The 24,246-nt window shown below is 43.4% G+C and overlaps 1 protein-coding gene across 1 annotated transcript in view; it reads right to left on the bottom strand.

The window, feature by feature from the left end:
- Positions 1 to 24,246, bottom strand: part of mmp24 (matrix metallopeptidase 24) — an 84,490-nt gene that overhangs the window by 47,459 nt on the left and 12,785 nt on the right. Inside the window, exons 2-3 of the mRNA XM_064965421.1 lie at positions 6,984 to 7,132; positions 5,067 to 5,183 (exon numbers count right to left, since the gene is read on the bottom strand). Coding sequence (XP_064821493.1) covers positions 5,067 to 5,183; positions 6,984 to 7,132 — 266 coding nt within the window. The remainder of the gene's footprint in view (positions 1 to 5,066; positions 5,184 to 6,983; positions 7,133 to 24,246) is intronic.

Raw genomic sequence — 24,246 nt, 5'->3', positions numbered from 1 at the left:
TGAGCAACTATTCCCCACAAAAGCACGCTGTCGCTTTACTCAATACATGGTGAACAAACCAGAAACGTTTGGTAAAAAGTTTTGGCTGGCTGCAGATGTGAAGAGCACGTACATTTTGAACGGCATACCTGAGAAAGCATGAGACACGGAGACCCGGTCAAAGATGGTGCTGAAGATGGTTGATCCTTACCTGGGGAAGGGAAGAAACATCACTACGGACAACTTCTTCACCTCACTTGACCTCGCCAAAGCACTGCTCCCCAAACAACAACTGCCCGGTGGGCACAGTAAACAAGGCAAGACAGGAGCTGCCCCCCTCTGCTATAAGGAGCAGATGGAGCTGTTCAGCACACAGGTGCTGAAATGTGAGAATGCCACACTGACCATTTACCAGGGTAAACAATGAAAGAACGTCTGCCTCATCAGCACGATGCACCCAACGGTTGCCAAAAGGAGAAGCATGAGACGGTTGCCCACTACAATGCAATGAAGATATATATTTTTTTCTTGCTGTGTTTACATTGATTCTTTGTATTTACACTGGCACTGTTTTGTGTATCCTATAGAATTTGCAAGTAAGAATTTGATTGTAGCATATGGTGTACTGTATTGTATTCCAGTGCATACCACTAATAAACTTGTATTTCATTTGAAGGTGAGCGTGGATGTGCTGGACCAAATGGCGTGCAAGTACAGGGTCCAAGGCAGTACTCGAAGATGGCCAGTGGCAGTGTCCTACAACATCTAAGACCTGGCTGGCATAAACGGCTGCAGCATCAGGAGGATACGCGGCCAGAGGCAGTTCTAAGTGCGCAGGCACCGCAAACAGAACAAAACCTGTAACACTTGCCAGAAAGTAGAGTGTGGAAAATGCATAAGAATGCGGTGATTACTTGTGTTAACTGTGAGTAGGTTATAGAGACAAAACAGTATGAGCCAGGGCACAAAGTTTGTCCAATAAATATATATTGTTTTACATTTAACCAAGTTAAATTCTTATTTACAATGACGGCCTAGCAGGGGGCAGTGGGTTAACTGCCTTGTTCAGGAGCAGAACAACAGATTTTTACCTTGTAAGCTCAGGGATTTGATCCAGCAACTTTTTGGTTACTGGCCCAACACTCTAACCACTAGGCTACTGGCTCAACACTCTAACCACTAGACTACTGGCCCAACACTCTAACCACTAGGCTACTGGCCCAACACTCTAACCACTAGGCTACTGGCCCAACACTCTACCCACTAGGCTACTGGCCCAAAACTCTAACCACTAGGCTACTGGCCCAACACTCTAACCACTAGCCTACTGGATCAACACTCTAACCACTAGGCTACTGGCCCAACACTCTAACTACTAAGCTACTGGCCCAACACTCTAACCACTAGGCTACTGGCTCAACACTCTAACCACTAGGCTACTGGCCCAACACTCTGACCACTATGCTACTGGTCCAACACTCTGACCACTAGGCTACTGCCTATTAGTCATCCAGTTCTAATGTTTATGAGCCCAAAATATGAAAAAAATACAAATAGAAAAGGATGTTAATTTTGTTCTACTGAGTTGTAATTGCTATGATTGCTTCATGTATCAGCTAATCTGTAGCATTTTAATGAATTATATTTTTGTCCCTGGTGACGGTCAGATTGACCACTATGTAAATTATCCATGTATATTACATTTGTTGTTATAATGACATGAAAACATTTTTTCCATGTTTCATCTTTGTATTTTTAAAGCTTTAAAACAACATATTAAAATAACACAAATTTTAAATCAAATTTTGTCGTACAGTCAGAAAATACAGTATTGTCTTATTTTAGTATTTACAGTATATGTGTATCTGGATCAGTCAATAGATTGTCTGACTCATTACAATTGACATTTGGTTTCCTAAGGTTTCTTATGACATATTTTAACATTACAAATGCATTAATTAATTAATTGTAAAATGAAGTGCCATGGATAAAATGTGTGTAGAATGTACATGTAACAACAAAAGAAAAAGCAGAAAAACAAAGTATAATGTTGTCTTCTGAAAACAAAGAGTAACAACAGTGAAACAACAGTGGAGACGCTGGAAGAATGGCAATGAGCCTGGCCTTCTTATACTATCCCTCACTCTGATGCTGGGTGACAGTCCTCAAAAGATCAAATCAGATTCACTCGCCCAGACAGACTAAATATAGAGCGCAGCCAGTCAAGAAAACACATTTAAAGGTGCAGTACAAATATATTTCCCCTCTCTCCTGTTCTACTTCACAAGACAATATTTGTTTATGTCCCTGCCTTGAGGAAGAATTTCAGCAAGTGTTGCCGGTTTGCATAAATTGAACTGAAAATATAGAAGAAGAAAAAATGTGTAGGCCGGAATGTTGATATGGAAAAACAAACAGAAGATAGATGAATACATAGATGAGTAGAAATGTACAGTAATGGTGGGTCCGCTAAATGGGATGTCTGGGTGTCTCAGCGGCAGCATCTTCCTTATGGAGCAGATATGTTTAATATTCTTGACAGATTTAATCAGAAACACAGGAGCAGGTCCTGACTCGGATGAAAAATAAGGTAGCATATGCTTATAGTAAAATATACATGTATTCCATAAACAAACCATAAACTTGTCAAGACAGGAGGCCAGCAAACCCAGATCTCAGTCCATCATACACAGCCATCTTGGAGCCCATCACCCAGGGACAACAAATGGATCACGGGCATGAAAGCTACCTTTGGTCCAAAAACTACATATATATATATATATATATATATATATATATATATATATATATATATACAAAAGGATATGGACACCACCTCAAATTAGTTGATTCTGTCACACCCTGATCTGTTTCACCTGTCTTTGTGCTTGTCTCCTCCCCACTCCAGGTGTTGCCTATCTTCCCCATTATCCCCAGTGTACTTATACCTGTGTTCTCTGTTTGTCTGTTTCCAGTTTGTTTTGTTTCGTCAAGCCTACCAGCGGTTTCCCCGTGCTCCTGTCTTTCTCTAGTTCCTGTTTTCTAGCTTTCCTGGTTTTGACCATCCTGCCTGCCATGACCCTGACCCTTCCTGCCGTTCCGTACCTTTCAGACTCTGCTCTGGCCTACTGACCTCTGCCTGCCCTTGACCTGTTGTTTGCCTGCCCCCCTGTTTCTGTAATAAACTTTACTTACTTCGAAACTGTCTGCATCTGAGTCTTCTCCTGAGCCTTGATATATTCAGGCATTTTAGCCACACCCGTTGCTGACAAGTGTATAAAATCGAGCATACAGCCATGCATTCTCCATAGACAAACATTGGCAGTACTGGATAGCTCTGTGACTTTCAATGTGGCACCGTCAAGTGATGCCTCATAGGATGTCAGTTTGTCATATTCCTGGCCTGCTAGAGCTTCCTGTAAGTGCCGTTATTGTGAAGTGGAAACGTCTAGGAGCAACATTGGATCAGCCGCAAAGTGGTAGGCCACACAAGCTCACAGAACAGGTGCTGAAGCGCGTGGCAGTCCTTGGTTGCAACACTCATTAACATCAGCAACATCAGCACAACAACTCTTAGTTGAGAGCTTCATGAAATGGGTTTCCATGGCTGAGCAGCCGCACACAAGCCTAAGGTCACGATGCGGAATGACAAGCATCGGCTGGAGTGGTGTAAAGCTCGCCACCATTGGACTCTGGAGCAGCAGAAAAGCGTTCTCTGGAGTGATGAATCACGCTTCAATATCTGGAAGTCCGACGGATAAATCTGGGTTTGGCGGATGCCAGGAGAATGCTACCTGACCCAATGCATCGTGTCAAGTGTAAAGTTTGGTGGAGGAGGAATAATGGTCTGTGGCTGTTTTTCATGATTCGGGCTATTCCCCTTAGTTCTAGTCAATGGAAATCTTAACGCTATAGCATACAATGACATTCTGCACTTCCAACTTTATGGCAACAGTTTGGGCAAGGTCTGTTCCTGCTTCAGCATGACAATGCCCCTATGCACAAAGCAAGGTCTATAAAAAAATGGTTTGTTGAGATCGGTGTGACTGGCCTGCAGAGAGCCCTGACCTTTACCCCACTGAATACCTTTGGGATGAATTGGAATGCCGACTGTGAGCCAGGCCTAATCGCCCAACATCAGTCACCGACCTCACTAATGCTCTTGTGGCTGAATGGAAGCAAGTCCCCTCAACAATGTTCCAATATCTAGTGTAAAGCATTCCTAGAAGAGTGGAGGCTGTTATAGCAGCAAATGGTGCACCAACTCCACATTAACGCCCATGATTTTGGAATGAGATGTTCGATGAGTGTCCACATATTTTTGGTCATTTAGTGTATGTTGACAATGGTGACAACGATGTAGGCTTTGGGTAGCTGTTAGCAGTCATGATAGTATATATATATATATATATATACTCAACAAAAATACAAACGCAACATGAAAAGTGTTGGTTCCATGTTTCATGAGCTGAAATAAAAGATCCCGAAATGTTCCATATGCACAAAAAGCATATTTCTCTAAAATGTTGTGCACAAATTTGTTTACATCCCTGTTAGTGAGCATTTCTCATTTATCAAGATAATCCATCCACCTGACAGGTGTGGCATATCAAGAAGCTGAATAAATAGCATTTTCATTACACAGGTGCATCTTGTGCTGGGGACAATAAAAGGCCACTCTGAAATGTTCAGGTTTGTCACACAACAAAATGCAACAGATGTCTCAAGTTTTGAAGGAGCGTTGAAATTGTTGCTTGTTGCATTTATATTTTCATTCACTATAACATAACCCCCCCTTATAAAAATAATTCCATATTAGTAGCACATTGATGAGGTCAGAACTGCAATTTAAAGATACTCCACATGTGAAGTATCTCCTTAAAGTAATACCACGCAAACACATCTGTTCTTAGAGTGAATCACCTCTCAGGGGGAGTTAAACCCTTAATTTGATTTGTCAGTAAGACAACAGAGCTGCACAGACAAAAGAAGAACCATGGGAAAGGTTTGAACACGATCCACCCAAGCCTTTTCAAAGCCATACACACTGAAATGTCCCAAAGCAAAGAGAGAAAAATGAACTGTACCTGTAAGAGATCTTTCTGTCTCTCCATTTCTGTCCCGTCAGGGCGTAGCGTTTATTCCGCCTCCGCCGGCTGATGTGGGGGTGGTCAGGAACGCCACATCGAGGTTTCCTCATCCACCTTTAGAGAATGGGACACAACCCCAAATACATAATTACACACCTAAAGTATAACGTGCCTTCGGGAAGTATTTTCCACATTTTGTTAAGTTACAGCCTTTTTCTATATTAATTAAATATTTGTTTTCCCTCAGCAACCTACACACAATACTCCATAATGACAAAACAAAAACAGGTTTTTAAAAATGTTGGCAAATGTATTACATAAAAATAAAAAAAATACCTTATTTACATGAGTATTCAGACCCTTTGCTATCAGACTCGAAATTGAGCTCCGGTGCATCCTATTACCATTGATGCTCCTTGAAATGTTTCAGCAACTTGACTGGAGTCCACCTGTGGTAAATTCAATTGACATGATTTGGAAAAGCACATACCTGTCTATATAAGGTCCCACAGTTGACAGTGCATGTCAGAGCAAAAACCAACCGAAGAGGTTGAAGGAATTGTCTGTAGAGCTCCGAGACAGTGTTGAGGCACAGATCTGGGGAAGGGTTACAAAAAATGTCTGCAGCATTGAAGTTCCCCCAAGAACACAATGGCCTCCATCATTCTTAAATGGAAGAAGTTTGGAACCACCAAGACTCTACCTAGAGCTGGCCGCCAGGCCAAACTGAGCAATCAGGGGAGAAGGGCCTTGGTCAGGGAGGTAACCAAGAACCCAATGGTCACTCTGACAGAGCTCTCGGTGCCTCTGTGGAGATGGGAGAACCTTCCAGAAGGACAACCATCTCTGTAGCACTCCACCAATCAGGCCTTTATGGTAGAGTAGCCAGACGGAAGCCACTCCTCAGTAAAAGGCTCATGACATCCTGCTTTGAAAATGCCAAAAGGCACCCAAAGGACTCTCAGACCATGAGAAACAAGATTCTCTGGTCTGATGAAACCAAGATTGAACTCTTTGTCCTAAATGCCAAGCATCACATCTGGAGGAAATCTGGCACCATCCCTATGGTGAAGCGTGGTGGTGGATGCATCATGCCGTGGGGATGTTTTTCAGCGGCAGGGACTGGTAGATTAGTCAGGATCGAGGCAACAATGAACAGTGGCAACAGTGGTACAGAGAGTTCCTTGATGAAATCCTGCTCTCAGGACCTCAGACTGGAGTGAAGGTTCATCTTCCAACAGGACAACGACCCTAAGCACACAGCCAAGACAACGCCGGAGTGGATTTGGGATAAGTCTCTGAATGTTGTTGAGTGGCCCAGCTAGAGCCCGGACTTGAACCCAATCTAACATCTCTGAAGAGACGCTCCCCATCCAACCTGACAGAGCTTGAAAGGATCTACAGAGAAGAATGGGAGGAACTCCCCAAATATAGGTGTGCCAAGCTTGTAGTATCATACCCAAGAAGATTCGAGGCTGTAATCGCTGCCAAAGGTGCTTCCAGAAAGTACTGAGTAAAGGGTCTGAATACTCTTGTAAATGTGATATTTAAGTTCTTTATTTTTAATACATTTGCCAAAATTTAACAACCAGTTTTTGCTTTGTCATTATGAGGTATTGTGTGTAGATTAATGAGGAAAAATACAATTGAATCCATTTTAGAATAAGGCTGTAACGTAACAAAATAACCTTTTATTTAAATTTATTGATCCAACCGTGAAATTGATTTATCACCATGGTCCTGTACTAAATAGGTCCAAAATACAGACAGCATGGCAAGTCAGTAAGTATTTCAAAAAGTGTAGTAGGACAATGCATAATAGTCAACTCAAACAAAACGTCTCATTATAGGAGGATCTGATTTTTATGTAAATTACCCCTTTAAAGCTAATGAGAAAGTGACCACGACACTCACTCTATGGTGGTCTGATCCAGGATTCCAGTCACTGGGATGCCATAGAATCGCTGCATGGCAGCGACTGCCGATTGCATGGCTTTCTCTGACCGCAGGTCCGACGTCCGGATGTCGTGGGGGAGCAGGTAGCCATAGTTCTTCAGCCATGTCTGTGGAGGAGAAAGAACACGAGAGACAGGTGACTGCGTAACCTTCCACAAAATCACTGCACTTAAACTGACAGCCCTCTCAGGTCTCCCTCTTTAATCTCTTTGACGGCGGTTGGGGAGAGCAGATGCGGAAGCAGGGTCCCCTTTAACTGCGTGCCACAGTATAAAAGGCCCTTTAAAAGGCCCTCCTCAATTGAGCTCATTTTGGTCATGACTATTTTAACAGAGGGCGGTTTCACAGGCTGTCTGTGCTTTCTGTAGGGGATCCAGAACCAGTAATAACACTACAAGGTAGCTGATATATAGAAGTTAACACAAGGGAGTCAAGCCTTAGAGGCTTAACATTAACTAGGCTTAGTACCCCTATGATTTGTAATTTGTTTTGTACACTGAATTTTGTTTGTTATCCAATTGTTTTGTTTTCATCCAGCTCCATTCATTTAAATGGGGTCCCCTTTTGACCTTTGCACCCCTGACAGCGATCAATCGTTGGTAAATATTCAGTCAAGTGAGAAGAAAGGTGCTGGGTGTCTAGATTTTGAGGGTGTTTTTCTTTTTTAAGACATTTTATTAGTGATTTATACACAATCATATCTGTTTACTGAAAATTATAAAACTGAAGGTATGTTCTGGTAACACACAAGATCAATTACATCATCAACAATGAAAAACCTTAATAGGATTTCATTTGAATTGGTATGTATTGCACTGAGGAACAAAACCTTGCTTTCATCTTGGGTCTCATTTAGCCAGTCCAGAGCAAATGTACTACAACCTGCCTCTGATAATGGAGTCTCAAAGCCTCCGAATACTCTGTGTGTAAGTGTGTGCGTGTGTTTGTGTGTGTGTGTGCTGCGTGCGTGCCTGTGTATATGTGCATGTAGAACACTTTCAACTGAAGCTCAGGGGAAATTACTCAAATTAAATAATTCACCAGTACCATTATACAACAATTACTACAGCATCATTAAAGCTCAACACACAGGCAATGTCAGTAGCATGAAGCCACCACAAACCAAGACAATGGGTTCCTTATCCCCCATACCAGGAAAAACAGACAGTAAGTAGTTTGGACAGGCTTCAGTGGGCTTATTGTTTCCACAGCAAAAATAAAAATAGCCACATGCTTCCCTCACTTAACAATTTAAAAATGTTGGCTGAATATGAGCAGGTAGTAAGACAGGCCACTTCATACTGTACTTCTGCAATATCGTGTGAAAAATAGAGGAAAATATGGGATAGTAGGTGTAGTAGCGGATTAATGAATAACATTATTGAATATTTGCTCAAGAAGGATGTCATTTTATTTATATTGAAAATGAAACAATAACTCAAGAAACAGCCACTGATGTGATCAAATTATAGGCCATGAACTAGGATTTAACTCCCTCACAATCCTTATCCAGGGTTGCTACTCCTGCTCCCCAAAGTCAACAGCTAGGCTACTTCCCCAGGAACACAATGGCCCTGTTTGAAATGCATCCTTCCTTCCTCCCTTTCAATGATAATAGATCTGAATTGGTTTGAATTGGTGAAAGAAATAGGTTGGTAACCACTGATCTGTGATAATCTCAATGAAATAATTGTGCATTTCTGAGGTATTGGAAAAGGGCCAGTAACAACACAAAGAAGGTAAAGACGATTATCTTCAACACGGTGGTCGTTTTTGGGCTGTCTGGTCCCTGACCCAGTGGAAAAGGCTGTGACTCTTTGCCGTCCTCTTGTCTAATTACGTTCATAGCAGATCCTCTCTCCTCCACATTTATACTCAGCTTCATTCAGACTACAAAAAAATACCAATCATTTCAGGTCCAGTATCATTGTTGGGCCGCCGGGTGTGAAAAATTCGTCAGACTGCTGGCATTACACATCTGGCTAAAAAACTACTGGAGTCACTTTTATTGATAACTTTGACAACTTCTGGAAACAGAAGATACTCTACAGGAATGACGGAGTCCATCCAAATCATCTTGGCTCCTGGACTCTGTCCATGCATTTCAAGGCTGCGTTGAAACCATAACTGGTAAATGATCCAAGTTAATCTCAGTTAATCCCTACCATTGTGACAATGAGTCGTCATAATGCTGCATCAAATGTACATGATGTTAGGGGCATTGGCAAACACAATGTAAGTAATTTAATTTATGTACCCCTAATTGCACCGACTACATCTGTTTATCCTACAGCTATTGTAAGCAGTAATCATGAGCCTATAAACCAGAGTTACACTGTCAGCACTGAGGTGGTGTGCAATAGTAGGAAGACCACTTTATGCAGCTCATCCTGCACTATCAGCTCCAATGTAAATAATACGAGTAAGTCTACGTCTGATAAGCTTCACAATATAATAGCCATATTTAGGAAAACCAAAGATCCAAAGGCTGTGCCTAATATAGTGTATAAGAGGTCATACAAAAAGTTTTGTAGTGATTCATATGATGATGATGATGATGTAAAGAATATTTGCTGGTCTGTGGTGTGTAATGAGGAGCAACCAGACGCTGCACTTGACGCATTTATGAAACTACTTATTCCAGTTACTAATAAGCACGCACCCATTAAGAGAATGACTGTAAAAACTGTTACATCCCCTTGGATTGATGAGGAATTGAAAAATTGTATGATTGAGAGGGATGAGGCAAAGGTATGGCAAATAAGTCTGGCAGCCCAACTGATTGCCAAACGTACTGCAAATTAAGAAATCATGTAACTAAACTAAAGAAAAATAAACTACACTATGAAACAAAGATAAATTATATAAAGAATGATAGTAAAAAGCTTTGGGACACCTTAAATAAAATTTGTGGAAAAAAGACAACTTGGCTCCTTTATTTATTGAATCAAATGGCTCATTCATCACAAAGCCCACTGATATTGCAAACTACTTTAATTACTTTTTCATTGGAAAGATAAGCAAACCTAGGGATGACATGCCAGCAACAAACGCTGACACTACCATCTAAGTATATCGGACCAAATTATGAAAGACAATAATTGTACTTTTGAATTCCATAAAGTCAGTGTTGAAGAGGTTAAAAAATTATTGTTGTATATCAACAATGACAAGCCACCAGTGTCTGACAATCTAGATGGAAAATTACTGAGGATAATAGCAAACGATATTGACACTCCTATTTGTCACATCCTCAATTTAAGAGTGAGAGAGCGTGGGCCCTCAGGCCTGGAGGGAAACTAAAGTCATTCCGCTACCCAAGAATAGTAAAGCCCCCTTTACTGGCTCAAATCGCCGACCAATCAGCCTGTTACCAACCCTAAGTAAACTTCTGTAAAAAAAATGACCAGATACAATGCTATTTTACAGTAAAATAAATTGACAACAGAATTTCAGCATGCTTCTAGGGGAGGACATTCAACAAGCATGGCACTTACACAAATTACTGATGATTGGCTGATAAAATTATTTTGGGGGCTGTCTTGTTAGACTTCAGTGCTGCTTTTGATATTATCGATCATAGTCTGCTGTTGGAAAAACATATGTGTTATGGCTTTACACCCCTGCTGTAATGTGGATAAAGAGTTGTCTAACAGAACGGGTGTCCTTTAATGGAAATCAAAGATAATCAAATATAATCCAGTTAGAATCAGGAATTCTCCAGGGTAGCTGTTTAGGCCCCTTGCTTATTTTTTTTATTTTTTTTTACTAGTGACATGCCACTGGCTTTGAGTAAAGCCAGAGTTTCTATGTATGCGGATGACTCAACATTATACACTTCAGCTACTACAGCAACTGAAATGACTGCAACACTCAACAAAGAGCTGCAGTTAGTTTCAGAGTGGGTGGCAAGGAGTATGTAATCCCTAAATATTTCTAAAACTGGAACAAAACACTCACTAAACCCTAAACCTCAACTAAATCTTGTAAATAAATAATCTGGAAATTGAGCCAATTGAGATGACTAAACTGCTTGGAGTAACACTAGATTGTAAACTGTCATGGTCAAAGCACATTGATGAAGTAGTAGCTAATATGAGGAGAAGTCTGTCTATAATAAAGTGGTGCTCTGCCTTCTTAACAACACTATCAACAAGGCAGGACTTAAAGGCCCTAGTTTTGTCGCACCTTGACTACTGTTCAGTCGTGTGGTCAGGTGCCACAAAAAAGGAGTTAGGAAAATTGCAATTGGCTCAGAACAGCTGGTCCTTGGATGTACACAGAGAGCTAATATTAATAATATGCATGTCAATCTCTCCTGGCTGAAAGTGGAGGAGAGATTGAATTCCTCACTACTTTTATTTATGAGAGGTCTTGACATGTTGAATGCACCGAGCTGTCTGTCTAAACTACTGGCACACAGCTCAGACACCCACGCATACCCCACAAGACATGCCATAAGAAGTCTCTTCACAATCCCCAAGTCCAGAACAGACTATAGGAGGCACACTAAGATTTACATAGAGCCATGACTACATGGAACTCTATTCCACATCAAGTAATTGACGCAAGCAGTAAAATTAGATTTACAAAAACAGATTAAAAAACACCTTATGGAACGGCGGGGAAGCAACACAAACATTGGCACAGGCACATGCATACACACACACACGCACGCACGCACGCACGCACACACACACACACACACATACGATAACATATTTACTATACATACACATGGATTTGATACTGTAGATATGTGGTAGTGGTGGAGTAGTGGCCTGAGGGCACACAGTGTGTTGTGAAATCTGTAAATGTATTGTAATGGTATAAAACACCTTAATTTTGCTGGACCCCAGGAAGAGTAGCTGCTGCTTTGGCAGCAGCTAATGGGGATCCATAATAAATACAAAATACCAGGGTCACCGAAATAACAGTTCGACAGCATTTAAAAAAAAATAAAGACACATTTTCTCCTCTACAACGCTCCTGACTGCATGTGCTGCGATATAAATAGAATGAATAGACTAGGTGTCCCCATTCATGTAAAGGATGGCATTATAGGTGGACTGGTGGCCAGTGCAAGGAGCAAAGCAGGAAGTGAAAGAAGGAAGTGTACCTGTACCGGTCTGAGTGTAGTGGGTGAGGAGTCAGGCGCAGGAAGCAGAGAGTTCAGGGGAGTGCTATTTTAATGCACAGAGAAACGGCGAACATAAGCCAACCCCCACGAAAACACAGGGCGTAATGAACAAACAAATGCCCCAAACAGGGGGACTTAAACTGTCCAGAAAAACCCACAAAATGGGAAACCACAAAACCCATAGACGTGCACACAAGTACACCAAACAGACGGTCACAATAATTAATCCCGCACAAGGAACCAGACGGGCCAGCTGACTAATAAAGCCTTACTACTAACTACCTAACTCAAAACCGGTGCACTCAATAAACACATAACTTATGAGACTTCTGTTCCAAAAAAACAGCTTCACTTTATGTTAAATGCTGTATGTATTTATTAACATTCTAATCAGTGGCAGCTAGTAGGCCGGCGACGACGACCGCCGAGCGCCACCCGAACGGGAAAGGGAGTGTCCTTCGGTCGGAGTCGTGACAGTACCCCCCCTTGACGCGCAGCTCTCGCAGCGCGCCGACACCGGCCTCGAGGTCGACCCGGAGGACGAGGCGCAGGGCGATCCGGATGGAGGCGATGGAAATCCCTCAACATTGACGGATCCAAAATGTCCCTGGTGGGTACCCAGCACCTCTCCTCCGGACCGTACCCCTCCCAGTCCACGGGCTGTGATTTGTTGATTCAACTCAACTGACATTTCAAAAAATACATTCCATTGCATGATCCACATCAGTTAAACATCATTCGAATTAACATTCTACATTACTATGGAAATTATTGCATCACAATATCAGGCAGCCTTTGCAAGTGTTAAAACAGTCATCTGATTTTGGCCATCCTTTATGGTTAGCTTTCGTCGGGCAGTTTAGTCTCCCATTCAGAGGACCCTTACTTTTGTTAGTGTCTTATTGATCAAAGTCATGCCAAATACTTATCATCACATCTCGTTCAGCCTATCAGCAGCCTTAATTCCCGGGACTTCAGTTTCTGTTGGTCTATGACTCCAGCACGCTGTGTGGTCAGAAACGTGCTTTCCCCGTCCTGATGAGCACTTCCACAGTTTTCCCTCCTGCTGAACTTTTCCTCCTGCGGACTAAATTCCTGTATGTCTGATGTTTAATTAACCATCGTTAATATCAGTTGTCAATGGACATGATTCTGGGTTATCTGAACCATGAGTGGTCAGATGTGTGTGTGATGTCTGAATGTGGACATCTTCTTCCATTAGACTCCCCCGAACCTGGACACCCGCTTCATCCTAGTTCTGACTGGACATTCTGTAGTGGTTGCTACCGGTCTTAAGCCAGCAACTAAGATTTCTTATTACATTCATGGTCCTTCGATTCTCTACAACCCTACCCCTATTTTACAGCAAGTGTACCCATGAGTAAAATTGCCTGGGTTAGAGGTTCCAAGCCTGTGATATTCATTCAGTTTGTTATATGCATGTGTGCTGTTGCTGCAGGGAGGGCGGTGCAACGAAGGCAACCGTCAGCAAGAGAAACAAAGTTTCATTACGTTAAAAGTCAATGTTACCGCAGAAATGGACTCAACCGCATGAATGCCCGGCCGTCCCATCTTCAGTCAGCTGTTTGTCCCCCCCCCCAAAATGAAAAACGCAACATGGAAAGTGTTGGTCCCACGTTTCATGAGCTGAAATAAAAGTTCCCGAAATGTTCCATATGCACAAAAAAGCTTATTTCTCTAAAATGTTGTGCACAAATTAGTTTCCAACCCTGTTACTGAGCATTTCTCCTCCTCCAATTAAAGGCCACTCTAAACTGTGCAGTTCTGTCACACAACGCAATGCCACAGATGCCTCAAGTTGAGGGAGCATGCAGGCTGACTACAGGGATGTCCATCAGAGCTGTTGCCAGAGAATTTAATGTTAATTTCTCTACCATCAGCAGCCTTCAATGTCATTTTAGGGAATTTGGTAGTATGTCCAACCGGCCTCACAACAGCAGACCACGTTTAACCACGCCACCCCAGGACCTCAACATCTGACTTCTTCAACTGCAGGATTGTCAGTGACAAGCCACCTGGACAGCTAATGAAACTGTTGGTTTGCACAACCGAAGATTTTCTGCAGAAACTGTCAGAAACCGTCTCAGGGAAGCTTGTCGTGTGTGCTTGTCGTCCTCAGCAGGGTCTTGACCTGACTGCAGTTCGGCATCGTGGCTGACTTCAGTGGGCAAATGTTCACCTTCGATAGCCACTGGCACGCTGGAGACGTGTGCTCTTTACACATGAATCCCATTTATACCGGTACAGGGCAGATGGCGAGCAGTTTGCTGATGTCAACGTTGTTAACTTCTTATGGCTGCAGGGGCAGTATTGAGTAGCTTGGATGAAAAAGTGCCCAGAGTAAATGGCCAGCTCCTCAGTCTCAGTTGCTAATATGTCCATATTATTATTAGTATTGGATAGAAAACACTCTAAAGTTTCCAAAACTGTCAAAATATTGTCTGTGAGTATAACATAACTGATATTGCAGGCAAACCCTGAGGAAAAACAAACTAGGAAGTGGCTTCTATTTTGAAAACTCCATGTTCCATAGCCTGCCTTTGCTCCATTTAAAGGATATCAACCAGATTCCTTTTCCTATCGCATCCTCAAGGTGTCAACAGTCTTCAGACATAGTTTCAGGCTTTTATTTTTGAAAAATGAACCAGAAAGATAACATCGTGTCAGGTGTTCGCATGGGTTTTGCTCACACAACAGAGTTTGGGCAGCCATTGCCTTTCCCTCTCCTACAGTTGGGGTTGATATATTATCGATTATATATTTTAAAAACAACCTGAGGATTGATTATAAAAAACGTTTGACATGTTTCTGTGGACATTACGGAAACTATTTGGAATTTGTCTGTGTTTGTAATGGCTTTTGTCTGGTGGAAGAGAAGCGGACCAAAATGCAGCGTGGTGGTTATTCATGTTCTTTAATAAATGACTCGACATGAAATAACTAAACAAAACAAAGAACGAACGTGAAAACCTATACAGCCTATCTGGTGAACACAAACACAGAGACAGGAACAATCACCCACGAAATACTCAAAGAATATGGCTGCCTAAATATGGTTCCCAATCAGAGACAACGATAAACACCTGCCTCTGATTGAGAACCACTCCAGACAGCCATAGACTATGCTAAATAACCCCCACTAAACCACACACCCAATACCTAACAAAACCCCAAGACAAAACACACCACAATAAACCCATGTCACACCCTGGCCTGACCAAATAAATAAAGACAAACACAATTTATTTCGACCAGGGCGTGACAGAACCCCCCCCTAAGTTGCGGACTCCCGGACGCACATCAAAACAATAGGGGAGGGTCCGGGTGGGCGTCTGTCCATGGTGGCGGCTCCGGCGCAGGACGTGGACCCCACTCTATCGATGTCTTAGTCCCTCCTCCTCGCGTCCTTGGACAGTCCACCCTCGCCGCCGACCATGGCCTAGTAGTCCTCACCCAGAACCCCACTGGACTGAGGGGCAGCTCAGGACTGAGGGGAAGCTCGGGACTGAGGGGAAGCTCGGGACTGAGGGGAAGCTCAGGACTGAGGGGAAGCTCAGGACTGAGAGGAAGCCCAGCACTGAGAGGAAGCTCAGGCAGGTAGTTGGATCCGGCAGATGGCTGGCTGGCGGTTCTGGCAGATCCTGGCTGACTGGCGGATCTGGAAGAGTCTGGCTGACTGGCGGATCTGGAAGAGTCTGGCTGACTGGCGGATCCTGGCAGACTGACGGATTTGGCTGCTCCATGCTGACTGGCGGCTCTGGCTGCTCCATGCAGACTGATAGCTCTGGCGGCTTCTTGCAGACTGGCAGCTCTGGTGGCTCCTTGCAGACTGGCAGCTCCTTGCAGACTGGCAGCTCCTTGCAGACTGGCAGCTCTGGCTGCTCCATGCAGACTGACAGCTCTGGCTGCTCCATGCAGACTGGCAGCTCTGGCTGTTCCATGAAGACTGACAGCTCTGGCTGCTCCATGCAGACTGACAGCTCTGGCTGCTCCATGCAGACTGGCAGCTCTGGCTGCTCCATGCAGGCTGGCAGCTCTGGCTGCGCTAAACAGGCAGGAGACTCCGGCAGCGCTGTAGAGGCGGAAGGCTCTGGCAGCGCTAAACAGGCGGGAGACTCCAGCAAGCGCTGGAGAGGAGGACGGCTCTGGCTGCGCTGAACAGACGGGAGACTCTGGCAGCGCTGTAGAGGAGGAAGGCTCGGGCAGCGCTGAACAGGCGGGAGACTCCGGCAGCGCAGGCGAGGAGGAAGGCTCCGGCAGCGCTGGAGAGGCGAGGCGCACTGTAGGCCTGATGCGTGGTGCTGGTACTCGTGGTACTGGGCCGAGGACACGCACAGGAAGCCTGGTGCGGGGAGCTGCCACCGGAGGGCTGTTGTGTGGAGGTGGCACAGGATGGGCTCGACCGTGAAGGCGTACTGGAGATCTTGAGAGCAGTGCTGGCACAGAACGTGCAAGGCTAGGGATGTGCACAGGAGGCCTGGTGCGTGAGGCTGGCACCAACTTCACCAGCCGACTAACACGCACCTCAGGACGAGTATGGAGCGCTGACCCAGGTGCCATCAAATCCCCGACACGCTCCGTCGGGCGAATTCCATGCAAAAAGCACCAACACAGCAACTCCCTCATTTCTCTCTCCTCCAATTTCTCCATTAACTCCTTCACACAGTCTCTGCTTAACTCACCTCCAACACCGGCTCTGGTCTCCACCTTGGCTCCTCACGAAAAACAGGGAGAGTTGGCTCAGGTCTGACTCCTGACTCTGCCACACTCTCCCTGAGCCCCCCAAGAAATTTTGGGGCTGACTCTCGGGCTTCCTTCCGAGTCGCCGTGCTGCCTCCTCATACCGGCGCCTCTCCGCTTTCGTCGCCTCCAGTTCTTCTTTGGGGCGGCGATATTCTCCAGGCTGAGCCCAGGGTCCTTCTCCGTTTAGGATTTCCTCCCAAGTCCATAAATCCTTATTATGTTTCTCCTGCTGTTGCTGTTGCCTGTTACCACGCCGCTTGGTCCCGTTGTGGTGGGTGATTCTGTAACGGCTTTCGTCTGGTGGAAGAGAAGCGGACCAAAATGCAGCGTGGTGGTTATTCATGTTCTTTAATAAATGACTCGACATGAAATAACTAAACAAAACAAAGAACAAACGTGAAAACCTATACAGCCTATCTGGTGAACACAAACACAGAGACAGGAACAATCACCCACGAAATACTCAAAGAATATGGCTGCCTAAATATGGTTCCCAATCAGAGACAACAATAAACACCTGCCTCTGATTGAGAACCACTCCAGACAGCCATAGACTATGCTAGATAACCCACACTAAACCACACACCCAATACCTAACAAAACCCCAAGACAAAACACACCACAATAAACCCATGTCACACCCTGGCCTGACCAAATAAATAAAGACAAACACAATATATTTCGACCAGGGCGTGACAGTGTTGTCGTGACCGCTCTTTCCTGTGGATTTCTGAACATAACGCGCCAAACAAACTGAGGTATTTTGGATATAAAAATAATCTTTATGGAACAAAAGGAACATTTATTGTGTAACTGGGAGTCTCGTGAGTGAAAACATCCGAAGATCATCAAAGGTAAATGATTCATTTGATTGCTTTTCTGATTTTCGTGACCAAGCTACTTGATGCTAAGTGTACATAATGTTTTGTCGAGCGATCGATAAACCTACACGAACGCTTGGATTGCTATCGCTGTAAAGCATATTTTCAAAATCTGACATGACAGGTGGATTAACAAAAGGCTAACCTGTGTTTTCCTATATTGCACTTGTGATTTCATGAATATAAATATTTTTAGAAATATTGTTTGAATGTTGCGCTATGCAATTCAGCGGTTGTTGATGACAATTATACCGTTAACGTGATTGCAGCCATAACAAGTTAACAGAGTACCCCATGTGCCCCATAATCCTGGTGAGGTTATGGTATGGGCAGGCTGGCATAAACTACGAACACAATTGCATTTATCAATGACGAGATCCTGAGGCCCATTTTCGTGCATTTCATCAACCTCCATCACCTCATGTTTCAGCATGATAATGCACAGCCCCATGTCTCAAAGATCTGTACAACATTCCTGGAAGCTGAAAATGGCCCGGTTCTTCCATGGCCTGCATACTCACCAGAGATGTCACTGATTGAGCATGTTTGGATGCTCTGAATCAATGTGAGTTCCCGCTAATATCCAGCAACAACCCACATTACACACACCTGGCAACCATCATTACGCACACTCAATCAATCACATTTATTTATTTTTACATCAACCGATGTCACAAAGTGCTATACAGAAACCCAGCCTAAAACCCCAAACAGCAAGCAATGCAGATGTAGAAGCACAGTGGCTAGGAAAAACTCCCTAGAAAGGCAGACACCCAGGAAGAAACCTAGAGAGGAACCAGGCTCTGAGGGGTGGCCAGTCCTCTTCTGGCTGTGCCGGGTTGAGATTAGTACATAGCCAAGATGTTCAAATGTTCATAGATGACCAGCAGGGTCAAATAATTATAATCACAGTGGTTATAGAGGATGCAACAGGTCAGCACCTCAAGCGTAAATGTCAGTTGGCTTTTCAATGCCGATCATTCAGAGTTAGAGACCGCAGGTGCGGTAGAGAGAGAAAGTCGAAAACAGCAGGTCCGGGACAAGGTAGCACGTCCGGTGAACTGGTCAGGGTTCCATAGCTGCAGGCAGAACAGTTGAAACTGGAGCAGCAGCACGACCAGGTGGACTGGGACAGCAAGGAATCATCAGGCCAGGTAGTCCTGAGGCATGGTCCTAGGGCTCAGGTCCTCCGAGAGAAGAGAGAAAAGGGAGAATAAGAGAAAGAGAGAGTTAGAGGGAGCTTACTTAAATTCACACAGGACACCAGATAAGACCGGAGAAATACTCCAGATATAACAGACTGACCCTAGCTCCCCGACACATAAACTATTGCAGCCTAATTACTGGAGACTAAGACAGAAGGGGTCGGGAGACACAATGGCCCTGTCCGACGATACCTCCGGACAGGGTCAACCAAGCAGGATATAACCCCACCCACTTTGCCAAAGTACAGCCCCCACACTACTAGAAACATGTCAAACGATGTTTATATTCAATCTTCAGGTTGTTTTTAGCCTAAATGATCAATAATATATCAACCGGACAATAACGTATAACGTTGTCAATATAAAAGGTAAACAAGAAAGGCATTCTCTCTGGTCGTGCGCATGAAAAAGCTCTGTCACATCAGGGTCCACTCATTCAGACTGCTCTTACTTCTTCATTTTTCAGAATACAAGCCTGAAACAATTTCTAAAGACTGTTGCCATCTAGTGGAAGGCATATGAACTGCAATTTGAGTCCGAAGTCAATGGATACTGTTATGGTATTGAATAGAAGAACTCACAGACATTATTTTAACAGTTTTGGAAACTCTGGAGTGTTTTCTATCCAAATCTACTAATATGCATATCCTATCTTCTGGGCCCGAGTAGAAGGCAGTTTAATTTGGGCATGCTTTTCACCCAAAATTCCAAATGCTGCCCCCTACCCTACAGAAGTGAATGTTTCTTATTATTGAAAGCATTCTGTCGGGCTATATCAACGCCTGGTACGACAACTGCACTGCCCGCAACCGCAAGGCTCTCCAGAGGGTGGTGTGGTCAGCCCAGCACATCACCGGGGGCAAACTACCCACCCTCCAGGACACCAAGAGCAAAAAGATCATTAAGGACATCAACCACCCGATCCACTGCCTGTTCACCCCGCTATCATCCAGAATGCGAGGTCAGTACAGGTGCATAAAAGCTGGGACCGAGAGACTGAAAAACAGCTTCTATCTCAAGGCCATTACACTGTTAAACAGCCATCACAAGCACATTTAAGGCTGCTGCATATAGGCATAGACTAGAAATCACTGGCCACTTTAAGGAATGGAACACTCGTCCCTTTAATAATGGTTACATATCTGGCATTGCTCATCTCATATGTATATACTGTTTTTTATACTATTCTACTGTATCTCATTCACTTAATAATATTTACATATCTTGCATTACTCATCTCATATGTATATACTGTATTCTATACTATTCTATTGTATCTTCGTCCATTCTGCTCTGACATCGCTCGTCCATATACATATAGTCTTAATTCATTCCTACATAGATTTATGTGTATTGGGTATATGTTGTGTAATTTGTTAGATATTACTTGTTAGATATTACTGCACTGACGGAGCTAGAAGCTACACCCGCAATAACATCTGCTAAGCACGGGTATGTGACCAATAACATTTGATTTGATTTTAATTCCCTGTTTAACGCACACACACACACACACACACACACACACACACACACACACACACACACACACACACACACACACACACACACACACACACACACACACACACACACACACACACACACACACACAGCTTGTGTGGGGGAGGGAGCCTGAAAACGGCATGAGCAGCAGAGCAGTGATGAGGGATGGAAAACGAGAGCAAACCATCCAAGAGGGAGTGAGAGAGCAAGAGCGAGAGAGAGATGAGATGAGAGGGAAGGAGAGTGAAGAAGATGGGGGAGGGGAGTGCAGTCTGCCTGAGCTGAAGGAGAAAAATCACATGGTACAGCAAACAAAGGAAGCCAGTTGCAGTTAAGGGGCGAGACCAATGCTCAACAGCAGCAACAATAACAACATCACTAACTCATCATTAGTGGGTGGAAGGTTAGAAGAGACGAGAAATAGGTACGACTCTCACTCACAATTAAAGGCTGATACATTATCCAAACCTGACCTGACCATATGAAGTGATGAAAGTAACTTCAATTGTTCTTCATTATCATTATGTCATAGATAAAATAATAATAATCGAAACAATAAAGTATTAACAGTAGTATGAAGCCCATGTGGTGCTGTGGAGGTTCAATTTGGGATTATGAAATTAGGTAACACTTTATATTAAGTTGCTCTTATTATTATGGAACTAACACAGTAATAACTGTGTTAACAACATAATAGTTACATACGTTTTACTATGCCATTTACATGGTAATAGGGTTGTTGCGGAATCGGGTATTACACAATTGGAACAAGAAATGTGTAATTACACATTCACTTGCTGAAATTTATTCCACATGTGTACAGTAACTACCAGGGCCATGCACAGACCTTTCAGGTTTTTCAGAAAACCAGTCAGTATCTGGTGTGACCACCACAAGTCGATCCAGAGCATCCCAAACTTGCTCAATGGGTGACCATTTTCACCTTCCAGGAATTTTGTACAATCCTTGCGACATGTTGCCGTGCATTATCATGCTAAAAATGAGGTGATGGCAGCAGATTAATGACACGACAATTGACACGACAATTGTGTTCGTTGTCCATAGCTTATGCCTGCCCATACCATAACCCCACTGCCACCATGGGGCACTCTGTTCACAACATTGACATCAGCAAACCATTCGCCCATACAACGCCAATACACACTGTCTGCCATCTGCCCATCTGTACAGTTGAAAACGGGATTCATCTGTGAAGAGCACACTTCTCCAGTGTGCCTGTGCCATCGAAGTTGAGCATTTGCCCACTGAAGTCAGTTACAACGCCAAACTGCAGTCAGGTCAAGACACTGGTGAGGACAAGGAGCACGCACATGAGCTTCCCTGAGACGGTTTTTGGCAGTTTTTGCAGAAATTCTTTGGTTGTGCAAACTCACAGTTTCATCAGCTGTCTGGGTGGCTGGTCTCAGACAATCTCGCAGGTGAAGAAGCCGGATATGGAGGTCCTGGGCTGGCATGGTTACACGGTTACATGGTCTGCGGTTGCGAGGCCCGGTTGGACCAGTGACGGTCGGTGACGTTTAAGATGAGGAAGGACATTTTTTTTGTTATGTGCATGGCCTTATTTCTGTTACAGCATATTGGATGACTGTCATTCATTTTCCATTCACCCAGCTCACTGTAACATCGATAGGTTTAGGCTACTACATGATACTCAAATATCTATCATGAGGTTGCTACAATCTTATGCTTATGAATGAAAGTTCACATGCACAGGATGAGAGGAACATTTTGAGTAATCAAGGTGACAGATTCAATATCGCTTTGCCTGCATCTAGATGATCTAGTTTGTAATTATTAGTCCAACAGTTGCAAACGAGAGTTTCTATTGGACAAATTCAGGTATTTTTTATCCATGTTTCGTTCTGTTTGCTTCCGTTTAAGTAACGCTTTTCAATCTGCGAAATGAATATACTCCTGATCACACGCAAACACAGTTCACTTTCTACATCGTAACCATATTAGCTAACATCATACTTAGTCAACATATCTACTAGAACTAACGCATTAGTAAACCTGCTACAATCCTGCATTACAGTTATCAAGCAGTTTAGCAGTTGGCCTAGGTGGCAATAAATGAATAAAACCAAAAGCTTAGCTTGACTTAGAAGAGTTCCAGTGTTGGATAGCCATAGCCAGCTAGCTAACATAGCATCCCTCTCTGTTTTAGTAGGCTAAACTAGCTAGCTGCATTTGCTAGCTAAGTAAAAGGGGAACAATACAATGAAATATATATATTTTCTCACTTTCTCTCTCTCTCCCTTCCTCCTCTAAGGAGCCCCTACTGGGTTGGACGTACTGCCAAATTTTCTAAAACAACATTGTAGAGAAATTAACATTACATTCTCTAGCAACAGCTCTGGCGGACATTCTTGCAGTCAAATCAAAATCAAAATCAAATACATTTTTATTTGTCACATACACATGGTTAGCAGATGTTAATGCGAGTGTAGCAAAATGCTTGTGCTTCTAGTTCCGGCAATGCAGTAATAACCAACGAGTAATCTAACCTAACAATTTCACAACAACTACCTTATACACACAAGTGTAAAGGAATGAAGAATATGTACATGTACATGAGTGATGGTACAGAACGGCATAGGCAAGATGCAGTAGATAGTATCGAGTACAGTATATACATATGAGATGAGTAATGTAGGGTATGTAAACATTATATGAAGTGGCATTGTTTAAAGTGGCTAGTGATAAATTTTTTTCAGCAATTTTATAAATTATTAAAGTGGCTGGAGTTGAGTCGGTATGTTGGCAGCAGCCACTCAATGTTAGTGGTGGCTGTTTAACTGTCTGATGGCCTTGAGATGGAAGCTGTTTTTCAGTCTCTCGGTCCCTGGTTTGATGCACCTATACTGACCTGCCTTCTGGATGATAGCGGGGTCAACAGGCAGTGGATCGGGTAGTTGATGTCCTTGATGATCTTTATGGCCTTCCTGTGACATATCCCAGTCCACGTGGTCAAAGCAATCTTGAAGCGTGGAATCAGATTGGTCGGACCAGCGTTGAACAGACCAGTTTTAGTCTCTGTCTATAGGCTCAAATCAAATTTATTTGTCACATACACATGGTTAGCAGATGTTAATGCGGGTGTAGCGAAATGCTTGTGCTTCTAGTTCCGACAATGCAGTAATAACCAACAAGTAATCTAACTAACAATTCCTAATCTACTGTCTTATACACAGTGTAAGGGGATAAAGAATATGTACATAAGGATATATGAGTGAGTGATGGTACAGAGCAGCATAGGCAAGATACAGTAGATGGTATCGAGTACAGTATATACATGTGAGATGAGTATGTAAACAAAGTGGCATAGTTAAAGTGGCTAGTGATACATGTATTACAAGGATGCAGTCGATGATATAGAGTACAGTATATAGGTATGCATATGAGATGAATAATGTAGGGTAAGTAACATTATATAAGGTAGCATTGTTTAAAGTGGCTAGTGATATATTTACAACATTTCCCATCAATTCCCATTATTAAAGTGGCTGGAGTTGAGTCAGTGTCAGTGTGTAGGCAGCATCCACTCAATGTTAGTGGTGGCTGTTTAACAGTCTGATGGCCTTGAGATAGAAGCTGTTTTTCAGTCTCTCGGTCCCAGCTTTGATGCACCTGTACTGACCTCGCCTTCTGGATGATAGCGGGGTGAACAGGCAGTGGCTTGGGTGGTAGATGTCCTTGATGAT

The sequence above is a fragment of the Oncorhynchus masou genome, chromosome 5 (assembly GCF_036934945.1).
Source record: "Oncorhynchus masou masou isolate Uvic2021 chromosome 5, UVic_Omas_1.1, whole genome shotgun sequence".
NCBI classification, from domain to species: Eukaryota; Metazoa; Chordata; class Actinopteri; order Salmoniformes; family Salmonidae; genus Oncorhynchus; species Oncorhynchus masou.
This window is presented reverse-complemented; position numbering and strand designations above follow the sequence as displayed.